We start from the raw sequence: 23,687 nt of genomic DNA on the forward strand, positions 1-23,687 counted from the left end.
TCTTTATGTTAAAAAAAGGTATAAAAAAGTCACCCAAAAAATGAGCTCTTTAATTCTAAATGACCCATCAAAATAAATACTGACATCTATTATTTACACCCAAAGAATCTCACATTCTCTTCTGCCAGGCTTCTTCAAAGCCAGTGCGTTTTTAGTAAAACACGAGTGTGCAGCCCTCATACCTCCCCAGTCTGAAGTGACAGCTTTCGGAGAGGCGATTCTTCTCGGGAGTCTCCTGAAGTTCTGATTCTCAGAGAGAGCAAACGCCGGCCGGCCGCGAGAGTGGGGCCAGCTCTCTGTCCTCCCCTCGCTCTCCAGCCTTTCACCTGAGGGGTGGGAGTCAGCCGTCATCCTCCGCATCTGACATCCCCAAATCTGCTGTCTTGACTGATCTTTTGCCACTTGTCAACAGCCCCTTCTCAAATTCTTCTTCAGTAATTTTGCCTTTTTTAAACTTTTTCAAGAGCCTTGTGTCATTAAGCAGTTCCTCCATGTCCTCATCTTCAATGTCAGAACCCTAAGGGCAGAAGAGACCGACAAACTGCTGCATTCCTCAGCCACAGCGTGCTAGGTGAGACCAGCCATTTCTAACCAGGAACCACATGTGCTCAGATCAGCTTCCACAAACGGCCCATTCCCCGCCCGAGCCACCCGTGAAACAGAAATCTGAGACTCCTATGCGACTCCCATTAGAAGACCATCACCTGCTACAGTGAAATTTATCCAGAATTCTACGTTGAGTATTTAAATAATAAAACTGCGAACTTTACCTCTTCCCTTTTCCTTTTTTCATTCATTTTCTTCTTCTTTTCCTTTTTGGCCTTCTGCTTTGACCAAGCTTTATTTTTTATGAACTTTTTCCTCCCTTCATTTTCTGTTTTCTCTTTTCTTTGTTGCTCCAGTAGCTTCTGCCTCTGCCTTTCTCTGATTTTATCTTTAAATGGAATGGTGTCTGTATTGACATCCACGGGCACGAAATCTGGAAACTGCTTTCCTCTCAGCTCTGGCATTTTGGGCATCCTCAGCAGGGCAAAACCTCGAGCAAGACTAGCAAAATCAAGATCTGATTAAACCAAAACACCGGCGTTAGCGCACCCAGAGTAGGATTACAAGCATCAACCCATGGAGTATTCCCGGCAATATAATTTTTTCTAACCAAACGATCTAATGTTCTTTTTAATTAGAATTATTTCATTTCAACTAAAAAGGAATACTCAACAGCCAGTGTATTCTCTGTCTACTCAAACCAAGGAAGGCTTTCTTTTAAATGTTTACAAAACATGAACCCTGACACAGGACTCACATTTTTATAAGACAAAATGGTTTCATACTTGTAATACTTATAAAACTATCAGATGTCTCAGATGGAGACACAATTAAGAGAACAACGTACCCTTTAATCTGAAGATGAGGCTGCATTCGTGCTTCGCATAAGCCTGGACGTATGACACAAAAGCTTTCATGCCCTTTTCAAACACAGCTCTGTCAGCCAGGGCCATGGACTTGAGCTTTGGAAGGAGGTCTGCTGTGTTTTTCTGGAGTTTCATCTCCTGCAGGGGGCACTGCACAGGGACCACATTGTCACTCTCTGGCTGTAATCACTTCATCCCCAAGGCTACCCCATCAGAGCCAGAGCCAATAAAACCAAAGGTAAAACAATCCATTTTAGTCTTAAAGCCCAAATACTACCCAAGTATTTAACTTGATCCAGAAAGTATTTTAAATTTTTTAAAGAAAAGTTTAAAATCAGACTTTATGTAACAATCGTGATTTCTAGTTGGAAAATATGGCAACACTAGGTCCGTGTCCCCAGGTAGTGACACTCAGCTGGGACCGGGCAGTGGCTGCCACCCTGGAGCCTCTCCACAGACATAAAGCCAGCAGCTTCCCCACTGACATCACCAGCCTGGCCCCTGTGAGTTTGCAACCGCTAATCTAAGTTCTGGACCACCTGCTGGAAAAGAAGTCCAACCACCCCGGCACTGGGTGTTCTGTATGGAAAAGGAAGACGGCTTACTTTCTGGTTAATGGCAAGGAAGCTGACGTACGACTCTTCCATGGGCAGGAGGAACACGAGCGCACTGCCGCCGTGGCCGATACGGGCTGTGCGGCCACAGCGATGCACAAAGGCGCTGCGAACAACACGGGACGGGGCCACGGTTACACGCGATGGTGGCTGAGCAAAGCCCAGGCAGGTCTGCAGCCGTGCAGAGGATGCATCTAAAGTGACACGAGGAGCCGCCAGAATCCACGGCTCAACCCCAGCCCTGCCACTTACTGGTGTTAGAAGAGCTGCTGATTAAAATACACACTGCAAGCCAGGTAAGAGTGTCACACATCTACTGTGAACTATAAAAGTTAAATTTCTGCCGCTCTGATGATACCGGTGGGAGGACATGGTCCCAGCAGAAAACTTGGGAAACAATGAAACGTATAAAAAAGAAAACGAAAGTGACCTGTGAGCCCCCACCCGGAAGTAACAACTGTCTGCGTAGGAGTCTGTATTTACAGGCCTCTCATGTGTTTTGAGGCTTTCATTAGGAGCGCAGGCTTGCCTTCGGAGAATAACTGGAATTTTCACATACGGTGTACGTACTGTCTTCCTTTAAACATTCTATCATGCATTTCTGCAAGAACTTTCAAAAGTATTTGAAAATACCTCACTCACCGGTTCGCCTATTTTTGCTATTTCAGAGAATGTTTTAACAACCGTCACTAAGTGTATCTGACTCAGGGTTCACTTCGTTAGGCGGGACTCCTGGACAGAGGGGACATCTGTCACGCGGTACCTTGCGCTGCTGGGAGGGTCGTACTGCAGCACCCAGTTGACTTCGGGAATGTCTATTCCCCGGGCCATCACGTCAGTGCACACCAAGATCCCACTGGAAAACAGGAAAAAAGCACTCGAGTGAGGAGGCTGCCATTTCCACCACCAGCCAGCAGCCTGTTCTGATCTTGGTGATGACGACAGCGATACTCAGGCTGCAGAACCTCTCACAGAAGCAAATATTTAGTAACAGTAACGTTCTGATTTTTCTTCCCCCTAAGCATCTCCAGGACTTGAGAAATTCCCCGTGAAAACAGCAGGTGGGGAGGAGACACGGAGAGGAGTTTTTAAAAAAGCGTATTTCCATTTGGTGGGGAAGGAAACTGCGTTTAGTCTAATCATTGGCAGCCATTTAAAAACATGAAATTTTCCCTCCCAGCCTGAGGTGGTTAGCAGTCAGGTCTGTCATTTTGCCTAAAAGATTGCTTTTAACAGCCAATGATTAAGAAAAACAGAAAGGTATCTCTGTGCACAAACAGAATCAAGTTACGGTCAGTAGAAACACCAGTTCCCTACAGTGTAGCCTTCAACGGACTTTCTATCCGCTCTGTCCACCCACTGAACACACAGCTGTCCAAACCCCCACTGGCCGGCCCCGAGCCAAACACTGGGGGAGCCAGGAGAAGCACAACACACAGGTTCCTGATCTTACGGAGCCTGAAGTCTAGCAGGGAAGCTGACGGGCAAGTAAGGAAGTCAGTATAGCCAAGTGTCATGGGGTCAGGGTGGAGGGAGGGGATCTGGGCACCTTCACGGAGAAGACGTGATAACCAGCTTAGAGGAGGAAGATGGCTCCAGGCAGGGCCACGACACGTGCAGGTTTCGAGGCAGAGCGACCCGGCGGAAGAGCAGAGTGGCTGGAGATCTCCACCTCCAAGGGAGCGGACCCACCTCTGCAGTTTGCGGAACTCCATGAAGATCTTGTTGCGCTTGTATTTCATCTTTCCGTGAATGCACATTATCTTCACGCCCTTCACCAGGGCCTCCAGGGCCTTTCCGTAGTACTCCACACAGGCGCACGTGCTGCGAGAGGGGCGAGAGGGCTTAGAGCCGTTGGCTGTCTTGGTCCTTCGGCGACTTGGGGGAGGGGGGCGCGAGCACCGGATGCAGTGGAATGACCCAGTCCTCTTGAGGAGAAGGGCCGTAGAGATCATCCACAGCTGAGCTCTCAGCCAGTGAGAGGCTCATCTTTTGACAAAACCCTCTGAGCAGGAGTTAAAACCCCAATGATGTACTCCCATCCCTGGCCCCCTGAGAAACTAACTACAGTGAAGTCATCCTTCACAACGAAAACCGTGACATCTAAGTACAAACAGTCTCACTCCTTTTCCTTTGGGGAACTGCTGCTTCCCCAGTGACTCCCAAGGGTGCAGATAACCCAAGTTAGACCAATCAGGTCCTTCCGCTACATATTTGGACCTTAGTCGAGGACAAAAAGGGGCTGGAGCAGCATCATCCCAGTGAGGCCGTGCCCTAGAGAAGGCCACAGAGCTCTCTGGGCCCCCCAGATCCTGTCCTCCCTAGGGGCTGGGCACCCAACTTCTCCTGAGGGAGTCTGTGAGCTCCCTGCGCACCACTCTTCTAATACAGTTCACCCTAAGCCCCTCATCCCTCTTTTTATTTGAGAGATTCCAAAGTGACGTCACATCCTTTTGCAGATGAGGAAACTGAAGCTACAGAGGAAATACGGGTGAGTGGCAGACCCAGGACCAAAAGGAAGGTTTGATTCCATCTCCAGCGTTCTTCCCATTATCCCAGGCTCAGGAGTCCAATTTGGGCCAACTCTTGTCTAGGTACTTCTGTCTTAAATACTGTTCTCAGTGACTGCTACCAGACTGCTCGCTGTTTCCACCACAAGTCACATCAGTGCATGATAAAGCAGTTTTACATACTGAGGGTCATAGTCCACAGGTCCTGAAAGCAATCTGGTGGGTCCTGAAATTAATTTACTGAGTCTGGACCAGCATTTTTTCTTTTTTAATTAGAACGAAATAAAAAGCATCAGAATGTGTCCCTCCTAGGCAAGTGTAGTTTTGTGAAATCTGTTTCAGCTTTGTGTGTGTGTGTACATACCAGGCTGTATTTCTAACTGTGGGTCAGTACAGCTAATGCATTTTATTGGTAAAATGATGGATGGAAAAGAAACATAAAGTTCTTTTGGTATAGGGAAGGGGAGGGGAGAAAGAAAGAAAGACCACAGGTATGTTTAGAGGAGAAAAAGCAGTCCAAAGCATGCACACATCTGTTCCTCTCTTGCATTCTGACAACAGGACAAAACCTCCCGTGTGGCAGACCCCAGACTGGCTGATTAAACGCCATCCCAACCACTTCCTCCTTTCACCTCCCTCTCCTCCAGAGGCTGGGACAGCTTCCCATTTTCCCCACCTCTTGGAGTGAGAGGTGCCCAGCTGACCCACCTTTGGCCCATACAATGAAAGCAAAGTCAGCTGGGGAGGGGTTGGTTCTGAGAAAGCCTTCTGCACTTCTGATTAAAAGGGTCGGATATAGCCAACACTGCCCTTCCTCCCCTCTCGGCCTTTCCTCCCTTATCTGCTTTCAGTGCAGAGGTGACAGTGGGTGTTACAGTGGTCATCTTAAAACTAGGAGGTGGCCAACAAGAAGGAACGGCCAAGACAGTGGCAGGAACACTGGCCTTGATGTTGCTGGGACAGAAACCAACGTCAGGACCTGCCTACCTCCAGACTCTTTAAAGAGGAGAAAAATAAACCCCTCCGCTTGAGCTGCAGAAGTCGGGTTTTCAGTTAGTAGCAGCCAAACGCATTCCTAACAGAGAAGCAACCTAAAGGGAATCCCAGAGCTGAAGGGCACACGCACGCGCACACTCTGACTGTGGCTGAAGCCCGGACTCTGCTACCACAGTCCAGAAGGGGTACCTGAAGAAGACCAGGTGTTTTTCCCGCTTGTGATTTCGAAGAAAGTGTACCAGCTGATTAAACTTCTCATCTGCCTTACACACCTGCAAAACAAAAAGGAAAACCAGTAAAATAAAAACAAATTTGCTGACAACAATAACCCCATAGCTACTTTCAGTTTCAACCTTAAATTCTAAGGAATCTAATTTCCTCCAGGAAAAGGACAGACGTTGGTCAGAATGTTACTCCGTCTGCCGGGCAGTCTACAGGGTGAAGAGCAGCCCGTGCAGCTGACACACCTAAGTTACAGAATCACGTAACTGCGGCCTGGGGGGTCACCTGTGCAGTGAGCAGTTCCCAAATCCCAGCATGCAGACAGTACCATGCGCCACAGCGCCGTCTCCAGGGTAGATCTTTACAAGGCAGATTCTCGGACACAGCATGCAGATCACAACTAGGTGGGTCTGGAACTGGACCTGTGTCATTTACGAGCTCCCAGGAGGTTCTGAGGCACAGCCAGGTTCAGAAATCACTGCTCTAAGGTGAACACAGGTTTCCAGAGCAGAATGTACAGAACCGTTGCACAGACCTCCATGGAAGCAGACTCCAGACAACCAAGCGCTCCACTCAGGCCCCTAAACTGGGGGCCTCTATATCCCCCTGAATGCCTTCCCTCTATTTTCACCAAAACCAAATCCTCAGTTTGGAATTTCTGTCTCACACTCAGACATCTCTAAACATAGTCACTTAAATGAATGCAGAAGAGCAGGATCAACAGCAGCCACAGTGGGCTCCGAAGCTAATTTATTAGTGCTTACCACGTACCAAGCACCGGCCTGCAAGCCTTCATAGGGACTGCATTAGCAAACCAGTCCTCACAGCAAGGCTGTGAAGAGGGTGCGACTCGAGCCCCCACATCCCAGGTGAGGAACTGGGAAGCTCCCCTAGTTCAGTTAGGAAGGGCCAGATCCCGGATGTGCACCTGGGCGCCCTCATTCACCCCTGCACTCCCACCACGCCCTCCCTCCCCAGGGAAGAGCCAGCCTCCTGGCTTTAGCAGACCCAGCCTCGGGCAGAAACAACGAGGTCTGATTGCGAAAATACCCTCGAGGCAGCGGCACCAGATATAGTTTCCTGACTTGCAAACTCTGTTCTACGTTCAATCCCCCCATGAACTGGCACAAAGGCCAGCAGCCTTCTCCCTCACCCCTCACGGTCCACAGCAATAGGGACACTGGTGTGGAAAGAGCCCACTGCTTTGTGAACATGTCACCGTGTTCAGGAGCTGAGGGGCCCCTCTCAGCCAAAAGTAAAGCCCCGTCCCCTGGCCAGGGACGCACGATTTAGATGTGCCTTGTCCAGCAGTGACACTGGCCTGTGGTTCTCCCAGTTCCCAAATGGCGCTGCCACCCTGGCTGACCATCCTCTCTAGATGCTTCTTGGCCCGACCCAGAGACGGGAGAGAATTGAAGACGGGCAGCCTCGTTGCTAACAATCACTTTTCCAAAAGCCCTCCCACTGCCTTGTGAGGAAACTACAGGTAAGGATTTACTGCTGCAAATTCAGCAATTCCCAGTTGCAAATCAAAAATACCAAACATTTAGGTTACAGAGCAGAACACTGTCACCCAACAAAGCCTCCTTCAGAGAGCCTAGCATTTGGTTTTGTGTTTCACCTGCATGTCTGGCTGTGCCGTCCACCAACTCAGGCTCATACTAATGGGATGGGAACCCAGGTTCCCCGCGCCTGCACCCAGCACGCCCACGCACGTGTAGAGATTGAAAACGTATGATCACTTGCGGGTAGGAGGCCCATACATACCGTCCTTGGAGACTATGCTTAAAATACAGTCACACCGACATTAACTTATTCACTTACTTGCTCAATGACAAGTATCATCACACACACCAGGTGTCCGAGCTCTGTCCCCAAATGCATTTTAATATGTGCCACAGGGTATCACTTTATAGATTTAGTTTCCTAGCAAACTGAAAGCTAATCCCTAGAGCACTCATTATTATTCTTTGCTTGCTTATTTGTTATAGTTGCTAAGAGTTAACATCTATTAGTGGGAATACGAATGCATACATATTGATAAAACATACAGGCAGTAAAAGTTTAAAAAAATTACATCATTTTTCAAGTAAATAGAAACACAAAAATCTAGTAAGTTGTTAAAACATTATAGTTGATCATTTAAAAAGAAAAACCAGAACTAAGCTTACTGAAAGCAGTTCAAGTAAAAGAAAATTAGTAATTCTTTCAGTAAATCGCTTTAGCTTATAATACTTTTTCCCTAGCTTTACCGAGATATAACTGGCAAAAAAATTATATATACTTAAGCACGTATATATTGAAGGTGCACAATGTGGTGGCTTCATGTATGTGTACACTGTGAGGTGATTACGGAATCGAGTTAACTGACACCTCCATCGCTTCAGCTAGTTCCCTTTTCTATTTTTTGGTGAGAACCCTTAAGACCTGCTCTTACTGAATTTCAAGTACACAGCACGGTCCTGTACCCACAATCACCATGCTGAACCTCAGAGCCCAGTCCGCGTCACCACTGAACTGCAGGAATCAGCGAGAATGCCCCATGCTCACCATGTAGTAGTTCTCCAGGCGGGAAGGGGTTTTCTGGGTGCTGCTGGCCGCGGCGCCCTTCTCCTTCACCGAGATGCGCACGGGGTTCCGCAGGCCTGCTCTCACCAGGTTCTCCACCTCCTGCGTCTGAGTGGCCGAGAAAAGGCCCGTTCTCCTCTGCTTGGGCAAAAACTCCAGGATGGTGTTTATACTAAAAAAAAAAAAAAAAGAGGGCTCCTCTTAACCACTCCTTTATCAGCATAATCAACAAATGGTGCTTTATGATACTAAACAGGTGTTTTAAAAGACTGGAAGCCATCACAATATTTATAGTAGCTACTACTGGGAGGTGAGATTATGGGCGATCTTTATGTCTTCTTCATACTCTGGTTTTCCCAAGGTTTCTCCAATATTAAGCATATAATTATGCTTTATAATAGAGTGCAATTAAAAGAGTGAAATTAAGAATTAACTTTTTGAGACTAAAAACTACTGAACTGTATAGTTTATATGGGTGAACTATGTAATAGGAATCATATCCCAATAAAGCTATTTATTTGTTAAAAAACACAAAAACTGTTAAAGAAACCATGAAGGAAAACACATCTTAAGAACATCAAAGATAAAAGAACTGGAATTCAGTGTGGTAGAATCTGAAGGATCAAACCACCTGATGATTTGAAATGCAAATGTGGCTAAGAGAGGTAGTCAAGGAGTGACAGAAGAACTCCATTCTGGTCTCCTTTTCATCCTCTGCCACCCAAAGCCCATGAAGTCCAAAATCCAGTACCTCGCCTCAAACCCCATGTCCAGAAGTCTGTCCGCTTCATCCAACACCAGGACGTCCAGGGACCTGACGCAGCTGGCCAGGTCCAGGCCCTCGGCCTTCCTTCGGAACATGTCCTCCAGGCGGCCGGGGGTCGCCACAATGATGTTTCCACTGTGCAAACAAAGTTCACACTGACCAAACTCCCTGGATCTGGGGATCTTTGGGATTCCAGACACCAAGCTTTGTATCCCTCCGCCCAGAGTGAGAAGAGCAAGGGCCCGAAGCCCCATATGCTCTGCCCGGGAAGAGCGGGACCCGCACTCCGACACCCTTCTCCCCTGCGGAGGTGAGACTCCAGGGGGGATGTTCATCAGGACCACGTGGGAAGGAGCCCACAAGCAAAATGGGAGGTTGGCCTGAAGAAAACCCTTTTTTTGTGGGGAGAAGGTTGCTGAAGGTGAGAGGTTCCGATTAGGCCCAGATTCTGCATCGATTCCTCTTGGGTTCAGTGCAAGAGCAAACAAAGAAATGAGTAAGAGAAAGCAATCTTACCCGTGCTCCTTAAACCTCGCAACATCCTCTCCAGGATTCCTGCCTCCGATCCAGAGGATCTGGCTAAACGAGAAACGGGTGAGCAGGTCAGGCAAAAATCACAGCCCGCGGCTAACAGGGACCCTGCGTCCACTTTACCTGAACTGTGGGAAGGCCTTCGTGAAGTGGGACAGGACCTCGTCTATCTGAATAGCCAGCTCCCGCGTGGGTGTGATGATTACGGCGCCGACCTGCCCATGTCGGGGGAAAGGACAGGATCAGCAGTGCTCGGGGCTCAGAGCCAAACTCACACGAGGTCACCCACGCCCTCCAGCTCATGGAGCAAAGTTCCCAGAGAAGCAGCACTTCCGGGGCTTTTTCAGCAGCATCTGGTCACAGTGCGTATCAGACAGTTGACCCTCGAATGATGCGGGGGTTAGCGGCGCCAAGCCTCTGCAGTCGTAAATCTGCCTATTATTTATAGTCGGCCCTCCGTATAACCAGTCTGGTTCCTCCGTATCCCCATTCCGCATCTGAGGATCACACCAACCTCAGATTGTGTAGACCTGCATTCACTACTGGAAAACTCCACGTACAAGTGGACCTGCCCAGTCCAACAACCCGTGTTGTTCAAAGGTCAACTGTAGTTTGAATTACTCCGTTCTCACTACTCAAAGCAGTCCTGTTCTACAGAGTGGCGACAAACGCTGTTTGGCAATGGTCCAGCAGATACTGGGCCATTGCTCCTGGGGAAACAGGGTTAGGTTCCTGTGAGCCTCTGGTCACATTTCTGTCACCCTGTCAATATATAAGCTGATTTTGAGTATACTTCTGTTTAAAGACACCTTATTTTGTAAGTCAACTATACGTCAATCAAATAAACAGACACCTTATTTACTATATACTGTTAATTCATCAACGCTGAACTCATGGCCAACAGCACTGTTACCACACCTGGATGAAGCTTAGCAACACGTGGATTTTCTCCCTGAGGCACATCACAGCCTCCTCGCGTTCAGGAACACTTGACAGTGCTTCACCACTGTGTCTGGGAGTCATTTTATACAGTGAAATCATCCCCCCCACCAAATAAAAAAAACCAAGCAGTAAGTAGACTGCGAAAAAGACACTTGTGTGCAGCCTGAGGGCTGGAAAGAGAGGGCAGAGGTTCATCCTGTTCAGACTCAGCTGGGAACATGCCAACAGGTGACTTCAATTTGTCACTGCCCCACGCAAGTCCACGCAGGAGCACGAAAGCACAGCGAGCACTGCTTCTGGGAGCTACAAATAAGTTTTAAGGAGGAGGCAAATTCATAAATACAGACTCCGCAAGTAATGGGGACAGGCTGTATTTAATTTTTCTTATTTTTTTCAAGCTTTTGACCAGTGAACTCTCTGATGACTCAGCTCTCCTCACCTGACTCTTTTTTAACTTCTCTTCCCTCCTCAGGAGAATTTCCAGGATGGGGATGACGAAAGCGAGTGTTTTGCCACTACCTGTGACCTGAAAAGGGGGGAAGTTTTGGTTTGCTTTTCCTCACAGGTCATTCTGGAGGGAAAACAGGAGGATGGGCTGCATTTACACAAGGTACTCACCGCTTCCGCGGCAACATCTTTGTTTTTCATGAACAAAGGGATGGTTGCAGACTGAAGAGAGAGATGGCAAAGCCCTGGTTAGAGGATGCCGTGACTCCAGAGATGAAGCCCCAAGCCTGAGGAATGCAGTGCTGACCTTGGTCACACTGGACCCCACCATAAAGTGGACTCTCAGCAGAGTCTTCAGAGGCAGCCTTTGTGAGGGGCTGGCTCACAGGTAACACAGCAGTGGTGTCTACACAGACGGCGTGGAGCGGAAGTGAGCTGAGCTGGCATCTGGGACTCTTGATTTTCCCTTTGAAACCTGTCCCCTCTGCCCCACCCCCACCCCAGCCTTCCTCATCTTGTTAAATGATGCCACCACCCACTCAGTCGCCAAGGACGAAAACCTCAGGGTCCCTCTACATTCCTCTTGCGTGCCCCGATGCCTGGTCCCTCAGCAACCCTCAAGCTATCTCGGAATTGACTTCTCAGTATCCACTGCTTCTTCTCTACTCCAAGCCACCATCACCTCTAACTTGATAATGGCCTAACTGACCTTGCTTCTTCTCTGACTCCTCGCAAGTCCATCCTCTACACAGCGGTCACATCCCTTCCCTTCCTGCAGCTTCCCCTGGAAGATGGCTTCCCATTGCATTTGGAAGAAAGTACAAACTCCTACAAGACAGACCCTGTGCAGTCGAGCATCCAGGTTGCTTGTCTCTTACACTTCTCATGATGCTCCAGCTACAAAGGCTTTCTTGCTGTCCCTCCAAGATCACTTCCAGCCCCAGAGTATTTGCACTGGTATTTCTCTCTGCTGGAACATCCTGTCCCCAGTAACCCCACAGCGGCTCCTTCTCAGTCATTCAGGTATCAGTTTAATGCCACCGCCTCAGAGGGGCCTTTCCTAACGCCCCGTCTTACTCCCTATCCTGTACCTTCTCGTCACTGTCTCCTCCATAGCACTCAACAGCAGCCGAAATTAACCTCATTCCTTTACTCCCTTCTCTCTCTGCTGCTTCAGAAAACAAGGCCCAGGAGTGGGAACCAACACTGCAAAATCCCCAGAGCCTAAGAAAGAGTACCTGATACACGCATGTCCAGAATAAATTACTTGGATAAATGAACAGATCAGGGCAGGACGCTTCACTTAGCCCCCAAAATAATGATGACAACAGGTAATGTTTATCGAGCGCCCATAACGTGTCCAACATTGTTTTATGTAACCTCACAACAACCCTCTGAGTCGGGTAACACTACTGTCGTCATTTCACAGAGAAAGGAAACGAACACAGAGAGATTAAATCATTTGCCTGAGGTCTCACAGCTAGAGTGGGCAGGGCCAGAATATGTACCGGGCACTTATACCCGAGCACCCAAGGGCGGGGGCGGGGGGCAGTGTTGTGACGACCCTGGCACAGGTGCGCCGCCGCCTGCCGCCTCTGCCTGCCGATCACTAATCATCCCTCGAGGCTGGGCAGCAGGAAGACGTGGCGAAAGTCCTAGCCTGGGCGAAAACTCCAGGATGCGAGTCCTAATTCTAACACCTACCGGCCGTGTTAAGCGGCTGCCTGGCCCACCCTGAGCCTCCGTTTCCTCACCTGCCCCCTGCGCACGGAGGGCCCTTCTCCCCCCGGCCCGCGCTGGGTACCTGCACCGGCGTCATGTACGGGAAACCCAGCTCCCGCAGCGCACCCAGCACCCGCGGGTGCAGCGGCACAGGCAGCGACTCCCAGGAACCCTCCGTCACGTGCTCCATGGCGCGCTCCGCCGCCGCTGCAGCCACCACCCGGAGACCTCCCGGGTGCCGCCAGCAAGCACTTCCGCTTCCGGTCGCCAACAGGGCCGACGGGGAAGAGCACACTCCAGCCGCAAAGTTCCGGAGGGCGGGGAAAGGCGCCCTCGCGGCGGGAGAGTGGGAAGCCGAGCGCTGGCTGATGAAAGCGGACGGCGGGAGCCAGGCTGGAGCAGCACCATCGGTCCCGCGCAGCCGCCTCGGCTCGGGGCGTCCTTCCACACCGAGCAGGCATTTGGGCGGGAGGGATTTTGCCCAGGCTCTCTCACGTTCCCCGCCAGTTGGAGGCAGGTGGCAGCACAACACCGCGTCCCGGCCAAAGGACAGTGGGACTGGAGAGAATGGAGAGAAAAGCACCGCAGCCCGGGAGCCCCAGGTTAACAGTCGTGCAAAACAGGCCGACGATGGGGAGCCACTGCCTGGTACAGTCATCCTAGTACTTCCGAGGACGCTGGGTCAGAGACCTAAGCACGAACACTGTATCTTCTCACTCCTGTGCTCACCACTGGATTGATTTGTCCACATGCACATTCACTCAGCAAACTTTTACTGACCAGCTATTAGGTGCTGGGACCGTATTTTCAGCTTGAGTTGCTCGCTGACATCCGTCAGGGCTTTTCAAATGTCGTTTCAGATGACACCTTCTGTTCGTAATCACTAAAACCGCTCATCCTGCTTTATTTTTCCTCCATAGCACTTACTATTAGTAAGCCATATCATTTATGTATTTATTAGGTTGATCTCCCCCACTAAAAGGTAAATCCCACGACCCTGGGTACTTTTCTCTATTTTCCTTACCTCAGGGGCCACAACTGGTAGCAACAGCAGTCACCCAAACATTTTGGGGGTGAGTAAAACGGAAATGGCCCTCATGCAAACTCCTGTCATGTCAAACTAGATGAAATGGAAAGGAAAAGCCTGAGACATTTTTACTTTAATGTTATCATCACAACCTCGAAACGGCTTTGACAACTGTTTTGTAAAATAGGACTTCCAGGCAGATCTAAAAGCAAAGACCGAGAGAAAGCATAGCTGCATTTGCATCTGGTGGTCCTTCTTCTCTGGAAACCGTTTCTAAGCCTGTCTCTTATTTCCAAAATAAGGATTATATAATGTGTGTTTGGCAGTTCTGAGGAGTAAATGACACAGACCATTAAAGCACTTAGCAACGTGCCAGGACATTACACATTACGTTGGATAGATTCTTTTATTACCAGCTAGATTCTTTTATTCTTTTATTACTAGGTAGTTTCTTTTATTATTAGCAGGTCCTTAGTGTAATAGAGGAAGAGGAACTGTTTCTAAAGGCAGAGATCTAGATTCTGGTCCCATCAATCACTCGTCATCTGGGAGCCTTGGGCAAATCGTTTCATCCCTTTTAAACTTATTTCTCACATCCATAAACCAGGTGGTTGAGTGAAATAACACAAACTTTTTTTTTTCCAAATAAAAAAGTATTTAAGATGTTAACACTGACCCATCAAAGAAACCACACAGGGCAACCTAAAAATTGGTTCCTATTCACTATCCTCTAGTTTACAGACATAAAATCTAACAGGTATTTATAACAGGCATCATTACTGAGAAAACCGAACACATCTCATTTCAAATATGATTAGAAAGGTGATATTTAACAAATGTGAATTAAACATTAATATATAAAACACAGACTACCAAGACTGTTTTTAAAAAGAATTGTTTATTTACTGAACCTGGGGCAGATTAGATACACAACCAATTTTAAATTTACATCTTTTAATTCAATTTTGAAGTGTTTTCACACACACACACACAAATTGGCGTGCAACAGTTGTCCTAAGGTAAAACAGTCACCTTGAACTGTTGCAAGTATTTTCACCCAAGGTTGAAAAATTGTTTATCCTGAACATGAAAACCTGTAACAAATTTAAATTAATTATATAAAACTCGTTACTTGTAGTTTTCCCCTTGCAAAGATCCAAAAAAAATGTACAAGTAACTAATATACATCAGTCACAACATAATCCTGGATCATCCCCACACCAAAACCAGATGCTCCTTTAATTTCAAACCCATCATCAGAGACCAAGAGAAAGTCATTTCGTTTTATACAAAACAAAATTCACATGTGCCAAAAAAGAAAGACCCAAGAAAAACAAAAACAAAACCCTAGTACTGACAGTGATGTTCAGTACCCTAATTACAGTGGCCAAAATGCCACTGATCAAAAATAAAATAGTGGCTGTATATCACTGCAAATAAACCCAAGAGGCTTCAACCCTTTGGCATCAGAAATCCAGATTTTTCCAATTATGTGAACACATACCTCCCACATGCCAAGAGTGGAGAAAGCAGATGTGCCAGCATAGAAAGAAAAAGCTACCATTCGCTGAAACACTCAGAGAATTGGCTTTAATAGAGCTTCTTCTTACAAGGTTAGGCAGAAACCAAAAAATGGTTATTAGCTGTTTGTGTCAATAATTTTAAGTGGAGGTGATTGAGTTCTAAGGTTCTAAAACTTTAGGGGGGAAAAGGTTGTTGGATTAAGTCTTATCTTTAAAGCAAAAACAAGATAGACAAAGTATAAAAGTACCAACCTAGTAGCAAACTCTCAAGTCACAGAGCTGTGCCATAGGGCTGGATAAAAAATGTCAAGATTCAGACTGTTGTTTCTCATAAGGACGCAACAAAATGAATCTTTAATGACTTGAACTGCAGGATAAGGAATCCAAAAAATGCAATCAGTTTAGTAAAGTACTATCAGTAAGTACTATCCTGAACAAAACTGCATTTTATTATGAAAACAAAAGGAAGATATAGTAAGAACTATACACCTATATTTCACTTACAGCGTTTGAGTTCTGGAAGGACCTGTATACCGGAGGTGGAATTCGAATATGAAATTATGCCAATCAAATGTCAAATTCTCACTGTAACTTTCCTAAAAAGGTGTTTTCCCCCAATATCTATTAATCGTAAAGAAACATAAGCTGTGAATGTACAGTTCAGAAAATAAAAACATAGAAACTAATGACATTATTATGACCAAGATGTTTGGTAAACAGTGAATCATGTGCTCGGGAATCATCAGGAAAAGGCTTTTAAACAACCCTCCGGACTTCAAAAAATCTCTTCAGGTAGTAGATCTGTCCCAATGTCATGGCAACTAGAACAAGAGCTTCAAAGAAGGACCAAAGGACCACTCTGCTGTTTGTGTTGTCATTGACTGTTGAGGACAAACAAACAAAATTTAACAACCCAAAAACCAAACAAGCAAAAAACAGGCATCATAAACTACCCCCTCGTCTGTGTACAGGAACATTCTGCACAACATTCATATTACTCTGAATACCTTTGTCTTTTGTCCCCAAGCAACTCAACATACTTAGGAGCAGAAAATTCTAGATTTAAATGAGAAAGACCTTAAAGACTCAGGGAGTATGGTGAAGCCCACTCTGCTCCTATACAGGAATAGAGAGGAAAAGTGAATTGCCCAAGGTCACATTCTACGGTTAAAACCCAACCCACCCTTCTCCCTCACACTGAAATGTCCCTGCATAACAATCCTTTTCGCTGAATCAGAAAACTGAGTTAAAAAACCAAGAGATCATTTCGAGATCACAGTTACCCACAAAGCACCACCTACCAAGTCAAAATGTGTCAGTCTAAGCGTCTTCTTTAACATTTGTTCAATAAACAATAAACATTTACTGAGCACCCACCATGTACCTGGCATTTGTTCTAGATGGGGACGTTTCTCAGTTTTATGGACCAACACTGGCAGCTACCACCAGACAAACTGGAAACAGTCTCATGATTAACCCCGTTTTTAAGTTAAGAATTTGATCATCAAAGAAAACAGTTACAGCTATACTAATTTATTCTGCTTAATTTATGTCACATTCTCTCAAGTTTCTGATCAAATTCCATAACTCTTAAAAATGAGTAGTTTCTGATTCTTCTACAAAGGGCCAATATTAAAAACAGTCATAACTAGCAATACAGTCGTACAGCTGAATAAGTGACTGCCACATTTTTAGATGTATGGTTACCATTTATAAAAAAAGTTTACTAGAACTGCAACAACTATTGGACTGATGATCACTCAAAAAGTGGTAAAAAGCAGTTAAATGTTTCCAAAAAGGTAACCTATAGTTTCTCAAGAAAAAAAAAGTGTTTTTTTTTTTCCCAGAGTAAGAATAAACACATGTTCAAGAACATTAACTAGAACTCTGAAAACTATCAACACTGAAATTTTAGTGCTAATTCCATGGCATGAAGTTAACTTCTGCTGTAAACTTAGTAACCAATTCTAGCATAAATGAATGACTAGCATCTTAAAACTTTGTCTAAAAGAGAAATGGCTGAGTGAATACTTCAAAATATTAAGCGACCATGTAGAAAGAAGTATTTATGTCACATTCTCCCTTCACTTATGGAAAAATGCACCTTTAAGTTTAAATAGAACACATTGAAGCAAAACAACAGAGGAAAGTAACCATCTAGGAAAACGTGTCTATTAAGATACTGTTCTCATGCCAGTCACATATTACTCTGATCCAGAAGCAACACAGTATTATTGCGACACTGTAGTTAAAAAAAAAAAAAAAAGCCTCATTATATCCATCTCTGAGGAGTGACTGCTATTGGAAGATGAACAAAAAACAAACAACCCTGTGGGAACTATTTGATTTGCAAAAGTAAACTGAATGCCTGTTATTATGTTGTTTTGTGAGACAAATACAGGAGAATCTCTACTTAAGGGTGAGAGAATAAGGTCGAATGACCCCAGAGACTGGGACAGGTGCTTCCTCTGGCTGCTGTGTTCCCAAGAAGCAACCATGCCCTTAAAGCCATCTGGGCTGAGCTAGTCACACTGCAAAGCAGCGCAAGCTCTGAGCCCTCACACTTTGTTCACTGCCCCTCTCATCCTAGAAAGGGTCGGCCCCCACCTGGGAGCAAAGTAACCAACAAATAGGTCCCTGTCAGGTGAGGCACAGAAGGTGGGGATCCCGGGGGGAGGAGATTAAGACTGCAGGCGAGAAGGAATCACGGAAGAGGCAAGAGTGTATGTGTACGAGCCGTGGGCCATCTTATGCCCCACTTGGTGCCCTCAAAATGAGAACAGAGGCACTTCTCCAGGCTGTCATATTTACTCACTATTCTCTCAAGAAAAGGTGAAGTCTATGCTCCAGGTCCTTTCCATCAGCGGCAAGAATAGATGTAAGAGGGTAGGAAGAACAGAAACCACATCTTGAAGAAATTCAACCTGTTCTCATCCGTTTGAGTCACTCCTCTCTCACTCCCCACCTCGACTTTAGAACAAAGACTGCAGACGTAAGTCACTTTGCATGTACAGACAAGCTTGCTCCCAGGGAGGTCTACCCCCGAGAATGACCTGGAGGATGAAGACACTGAATGGGTGTGGACCTGGATCTAAAATACGGTTACCTGGTCTGTGTGTCAATATAGTACTTCTTATTTTTAAGTGCAAATGCATCACACTTAATGCTACATTATGGGCTAAAGAAACAGGCTTTTGTAACCTAAGATGGGATTCCAATCATCAATGTTTCCAAAAACAAACACATTCTCAGTTCCAGCTTACAAACTTGGGAACCCAAACCGATCCTCAGCTGGTGAGCATCTCTATTTATGTTTTAGTGCTTTCTACTTTAACTCCGCTAAACCTTAGGCTTTAGAAAAACAGCCCAGCCTCAGCATATAATATTAATCACACTAGCACAAAAGTTTCAGACATGTGATTTAAAATCAACACAATACCCACTTTACAAAGTTGTTCCTTTCTACTTTATGAAAACTATTAGCTTATTCCCTAGCCGACCATACATTTTTTGAGACTCTTAAAAGCTTCTGCTGAATCTTAACAGCATTTCCGGGTTTAGAATGAAAGTCCCAATATTAAGCTGGTCTAGTACAAAGCTCTACAAAGACATACACTCAAAAAATATCTTTGCAGGAGTGCTTTTCTAAGTCAATACTTTAGTATGTTTATGTTTGTAGAATTTCCAAATGAGCAACATACAAGGAAGCTTTTGAGTAATACACCTTCACCAGCTCATGGCCCCCAGGCCCTGCTGCAAAGTCAAAGCATCAACTTACTGGCTCTGTGTATTCTCTCCCGGACTTCCATGTATTCCTGTTCATGCTTCACAGCTGTCATCGCCACTGCTAGCTCATTAATCATTTCTTCTAGTTTGTTCTGGTGAGCTACAGAAGGATGCAAAATCATATTAGCACATATTTGCTGATCTCTGTTTGAAAAATACTTATAAAGCAATAAAAAGAAAAAAAAAAGAAAATCCTCAGAGAAGGTATACAAAAGAAGATATTTTTAAGAAATGGCTCAGACATCATTTTGGACCACTGATGACAATGTAATTCTCAAAGCATTTTTTAAACCATTCCCAGTAGAGAAATTCCTTTCATGGTAGGAAACAAACTATACAATGTTTACTAACTAAAGGAAAACAATTAACCCTAAGAAATGTCTTCTAATGAATTGCTAAGTGAAGTTCATTATACTCACTGCTAACCATAGTGGAGGGGAAAAAAGACTGAGGTGGGGGAAGAGAGAGAGAAAACACACAAAATAAACCTAAAGCAAACAAAACTCTAATAATAACACTGTTATAATAATCCTATTATAGTAACAATCTTTAAACTAAAATCAAAGTCTACTCTTAAAAATGATGTAACTCTAACATTAATTTAGGAGCAGTAGCAAAGCTGACTTTTAACATTTATGACACTGAGCAGAAGAAAACAAGAAGACATCTGAGGAAAATCCACACCAACTCAACATTCTTCTAGTCAAAGCAGTTATTGCACTAGAGTGGGAAATAGCAGGCATTGGAAGTGAAGAAACAAGCTCTCAGGTGCTTATCGTTTAAAACCAGGTATCCTCTATAGCAAAAAATGAACACAAGGTAAACTAACAGTTCTGAAGAGTAAGTGTACACTTCTAGGCAGTGCTGTATTATGACACTGAAAAAATGGGCCAGAAAAAATACACCACAAGGGAAGACTACCATCAGAGGGGTCTCGTAGTGACTGCCCAAGATTTGCCCTCATCTGGAATTTCAAATTGCCACAGATTATCCTAAATTTCTTAAGAAAAGCCAAGAGCCTCCACCATTTTAAGGCAGTTGGGCTGGAATCACAAATGATCCCTCACCAGCTTCACTTCAGCAGCCCATGCGCTGGGTGGAACCTTTAGAGCAGGGTTTCTCAGAAGCACTATGGACGTTCTGGATCACAATTCTTTGTTGTGGAAAGCTGCCCACTATGCTATAGGACCACCAACCCAGCCAGGAGAATCAAAAATGTCTCCAGGCATTGCTGAATGTCCCCTGGGGGCAAAAATCGTCCTAACCTGAGAACCAAGGCTTTAGAGGAAAGCTTGATTGACAGCTGCCATTCACTGATAGTAACAAGCACAAGCGAGAATATCATGTTAAAAGATTATTTAAGAATTATATTCACATTCATCAGCCAACATTTTCTAACTATTTAGAAAGAACTAACTTTCAGAAAATGAACAACAACAAAGCCCTCTGAAACACCTAACTGTCCTTGAGAATAAGCCAAGTCCTGAACTGCAAATGGCCCTGAAAAGCAAGCACAGAAATTTCTTAGGAGTATGAATTCTACAGATTTCAAAACCTATGAACACTTCATGTGAATACTCTACTAATTGCTCAATTAATACTATGAAGTGTGTTGAACTTAAGTTTCCAAAAATCCTGAAATGCACTGTGGGAAAAAAACAAAAATCCGTATTTGCTGGCTCTTGGTAAGGAATTTACCCAGCAGAATCAACTTGGGGTTCACTGCTGATCAGTTGAGGAATAAAAATTAATCTCATTGCAACATACGGCTGACAGAGCTTTTGCCACCTATCCAGACACGGCTCCTAGAAAATGCTAGTAACAGTAAAAAAGAGCCTTCAGAATACTTTCTACAAAATCAACAGCAACATTTGCTATTAGCTATGTTTAACTAAGACTTTTACTTGTTCAGTGATGGTTCAATCTTTTCACCTCTCAGTATTCATCCAACAGAAAGTACGATGCTACTACTTAGCCAACTACTGTGTTCCCAGTGCTAGTAATTTAAAATGATCTAAACTTCACCTCCTGGAGCCAAATGAAAAAGCACCAAAAAACAATCTCTCTAAAACTTTAATTAGTTGTAGGATTTTTTTTTAATTAAGAGAAAAAAACACTTTCATGCTAGCAAACTGAGGTTAGAAAGAAGGAAAGCAGAAATTAGACACTAGCAAACAAAAATATGCAGAAAGACAGGATGCTGTCAAAGAGCAATCCACATACCATCCCAGGTATCTCCACCACCTAGAGGAGAGTGTAGGACATAAACATACACACACAAAAACAAGAAGTTTAACCAAACTAATCATGTATACAGATGAGCAAATAAAGATGTGTATACCAGAATCAGCAAAGTAACAGAACAAACAACCAAAGACACATGTAACCTACATGCTTACAAGGGCACAAGGTGATGAAGAAAACCTAACAGAAAGGGCAACTGTACAGAACTAAAATATAAACATGAACTTCCAGTAACTTCTTTTTGTAAATCAGATTTGGATAAATAAAAAGTGTACTTCACAAAATGTTTTGGTTGTAAAGATAGTGAATGAGACTAGAATAAGAAATCAAAATAAATATTCAGGTGGATAAAATGCACAGCACTAATTGAGAAGTCTTAGAATGTGATATAAATCTTCTGAATGTTCATCTCACCTTCTGTTTCCATGTCTTGTCCTTTTGGAGCCTCCCCAATATCAATGGTGAACACCACTACCTTTGGAGTCATGGTGGACATTCTATTGCTAAAACAAAACTTGTATGTTCCATCCATGTGAGCAGCAAATGTGTATTTCCCACTGGACTCCCGGTCTCCTTTATAAATTCCTTTATTGTCAGGCCCTGTAATCTGGAGGCAGGAGAGGAATGCGTGAGACAACACGAAGACTTAAAATAACAAACTTCGTAAGTGACATCTATTGGCACTATGATATTCGCTCAAAAAACATAATCTGCGCTTGGCTCCACTTCAGTTAGTGACAGTAACCTCTTCAGGCTGCAGTTCTCCCACTTAAGGAACAAGGCTCGCAAAACACCTTTCAACTCTGACTACATCTGTCTGTCCAACTTAAATGTAAACCCCGCACCTCGCAGAAAGAGAAACCACACCTCCTCTTCAAGTGGCCCAACACCATCAACAAACATGCAAACATGTAGCAGTTAGTATCAAAACAAAACAAACCTCTTTAAAACTAAAAACTTTTGAGCAAGCTACATTTCTAGGTTTTCCTGATTGATTACTGCCAACCAGTAAAGGAATCTGTTTTATCAGACATGCCTGAAGGCTTAAAGGAAAGGACTAGACTGGAAATTTGGAGACCCAAATTCTCATCCCAGTCTGCGATAAATCAGCTGTTAAGCCTTGCTCTAGTCAGTTCCTCTTATAAAGTCCATACCATCTGTAAATCTTGCAGACTGGAATAGCTGATGTCTTAAGATCTTACTTAATTTTAACAGTCACTCCTTCCATTATCTCATCATTTCTGGACTTCACTTGTTTTGTGTTATGTATGCCCAACTCTGCGGATGGTCACTGTCAAATGGAAAATCCTTCAGCCCAACTAATCATGCTAACATGATTATGAATTTATGTATTAGTTACAACTGGTTTCCTAAAACAAAGTTGGAAGCGAATCATTCTTTAGGCTTAAAAAAAAAAAAAAAAACAAAATTTAGGAACTGCTGGTTTCTTGAAATAACTTTCCGTTTTCTCCAGATACTTCACTGCAATCATGACTTCTAACATGCGTGATCCAACTTCATTCTCTGAGTCAGAGATGGCTAAACGAGGTATCTGGAGATTTGGGTAAAAACGGGTAAGTCGGATCGTTTCTATGAAAAATAAAGGAAAACACAACGTGAACTTCTGCCCAGCATTCCTAAACAGCTTTCGATTTACTTTTTCAAAAGTTTCCATGCCACGTTCCAACTTCAATTCGGACTAAGGAGGAAAGCAGCTGCTGACCGGACCGAGACGTGCTACGAGCTAAACAAGACTGTGGAGCGCCTCCTGGGCCTGGAGCTGACACGCGGCGCCTGGTCAAAGCTCGGCGAGAGGTTCCAAGGGGAACCTGCCGTTCAAGCTGAGAATTCAAAGCAACCAAGTAACGGCTCCTTATCCCGAGAGGAGCCCGGAATCCGGGCGGGTGCGGGGAAATGGGCCGTTAGGGGGTCGCCGGGTGGCGGCCCGGGCCCCTCCCAGGATTCGGACAGCGGCCTCCGTGTCCCGCTCCCCCGCGAGCCCAGCACGGGCCCGGGGCGCCAACCCCCGAGCGGCCGCGCGACCCCGCCTCGGCCGCGGGCAGCGTGCCCGCACCTCCACGTCGATGTCCAGGAAGCCGCCCTCGGCCACCTCGAAGATGAGGCCCATCTTGGTCCCCGAGGTGACCCGCTCGAAGAAGCACTCCTCGGCATGCGCGTCGATGCTGACGAAGTAGCCCGAGGCCGTGGCCAGGAGGGCGGCCAGGAGCACGAGCAGCTCAGCGAGCGTCACCATGGTGGGGCTGGGGCCGAAGCCAGGACCGAGACTGCGGCCTCCAGAGCCGCCGTCGTCGCCGCCACCGCTGGCTTTCCAGCCGCCGCCGCCTCAGCTCCGCCCCTTCCGGCTGCGCCGCCCGAG

At 45.5% G+C, this 23,687-nt stretch overlaps 2 protein-coding genes across 8 annotated transcripts; both read right to left on the reverse strand.

Moving 5' to 3' along the window:
- Nucleotides 1–29: 29 nt before the first annotated feature.
- On the reverse strand, nt 30–13,206 carry DDX55 (DEAD-box helicase 55). 6 transcript variants are annotated; one of them, XM_010969719.3, is made up of 14 exons: nt 12,813–12,999; nt 11,180–11,230; nt 11,001–11,087; nt 9,743–9,834; nt 9,605–9,667; nt 9,074–9,223; nt 8,305–8,494; nt 5,722–5,804; nt 3,719–3,850; nt 2,790–2,882; nt 2,018–2,132; nt 1,394–1,562; nt 771–1,063; nt 30–517 (listed from the first exon to the last, which is right to left on the reverse strand). In XM_010969719.3, the coding sequence occupies exons 1-14, from the start codon at nt 12,918–12,920 to the stop codon at nt 341–343; spliced, it is 1,803 nt and encodes a 600-aa protein (XP_010968021.1). In that variant the 5' UTR covers nt 12,921–12,999; the 3' UTR covers nt 30–340. The 6 variants fall into 6 exon arrangements, with proteins under 6 accessions (XP_010968021.1, XP_074212480.1, XP_045362407.1 ...); XM_074356379.1 differs by having other exon boundaries at nt 11,180–11,414; nt 12,813–12,950; XM_045506451.2 differs by having other exon boundaries at nt 11,180–11,295; nt 12,813–12,930.
- Nucleotides 13,207–14,636: 1,430 nt separating this feature from the next.
- Nucleotides 14,637–23,677, reverse strand: TMED2 (transmembrane p24 trafficking protein 2). 2 transcript variants are annotated; one of them, XM_074356388.1, is made up of 5 exons: nt 23,385–23,677; nt 21,725–21,917; nt 21,290–21,310; nt 19,059–19,166; nt 14,637–16,161 (listed from the first exon to the last, which is right to left on the reverse strand). In XM_074356388.1, exons 1-5 carry the CDS (start codon nt 23,562–23,564, stop codon nt 16,037–16,039), a joined length of 627 nt encoding a protein of 208 aa, XP_074212489.1. In that variant the 5' UTR covers nt 23,565–23,677; the 3' UTR covers nt 14,637–16,036. The 2 variants fall into 2 exon arrangements, with proteins under 2 accessions (XP_074212489.1, XP_074212490.1); XM_074356389.1 differs by lacking the exon at nt 21,290–21,310 and having other exon boundaries at nt 23,385–23,676.
- Nucleotides 23,678–23,687: the final 10 nt, after the last annotated feature.

The sequence above is a fragment of the Camelus bactrianus genome, chromosome 32 (assembly GCF_048773025.1).
Source record: "Camelus bactrianus isolate YW-2024 breed Bactrian camel chromosome 32, ASM4877302v1, whole genome shotgun sequence".
Lineage (NCBI taxonomy): Eukaryota > Metazoa > Chordata > Mammalia > Artiodactyla > Camelidae > Camelus > Camelus bactrianus.

Excerpts from the sequence above, each read along its gene's own strand:
- DDX55 (XM_074356378.1), bottom strand. The coding sequence starts at position 13,191 with ATGCCTGCTCGGTGTGGAAGGACGCCCCGAGCCGAGGCGGCTGCGCGG. Across the intron at positions 9,224-9,604 it reads GCGAGGTTTAAGGAGCACGG|TGGAAACATCATTGTGGCGA; the intron begins GTAAGATTGCTT and ends TTGTTTGCACAG. Across the intron at positions 1,563-2,017 it reads TCCTTGCCATTAACCAGAAA|TGCCCCCTGCAGGAGATGAA; the intron begins GTAAGCCGTCTT and ends GTCCCTGTGCAG.
- TMED2 (XM_074356388.1), bottom strand. The coding sequence starts at position 23,564 with ATGGTGACGCTCGCTGAGCTGCTCGTGCTCCTGGCCGCCCTCCTGGCC. Across the intron at positions 21,311-21,724 it reads ACAAGACATGGAAACAGAAG|GTGGTGGAGATACCTGGGAT; the intron begins GTGAGATGAACA and ends ACTCTCCTCTAG. Across the intron at positions 16,162-19,058 it reads GGAGAGAATACACAGAGCCA|TCAATGACAACACAAACAGC; the intron begins GTAAGTTGATGC and ends TGTCCTCAACAG.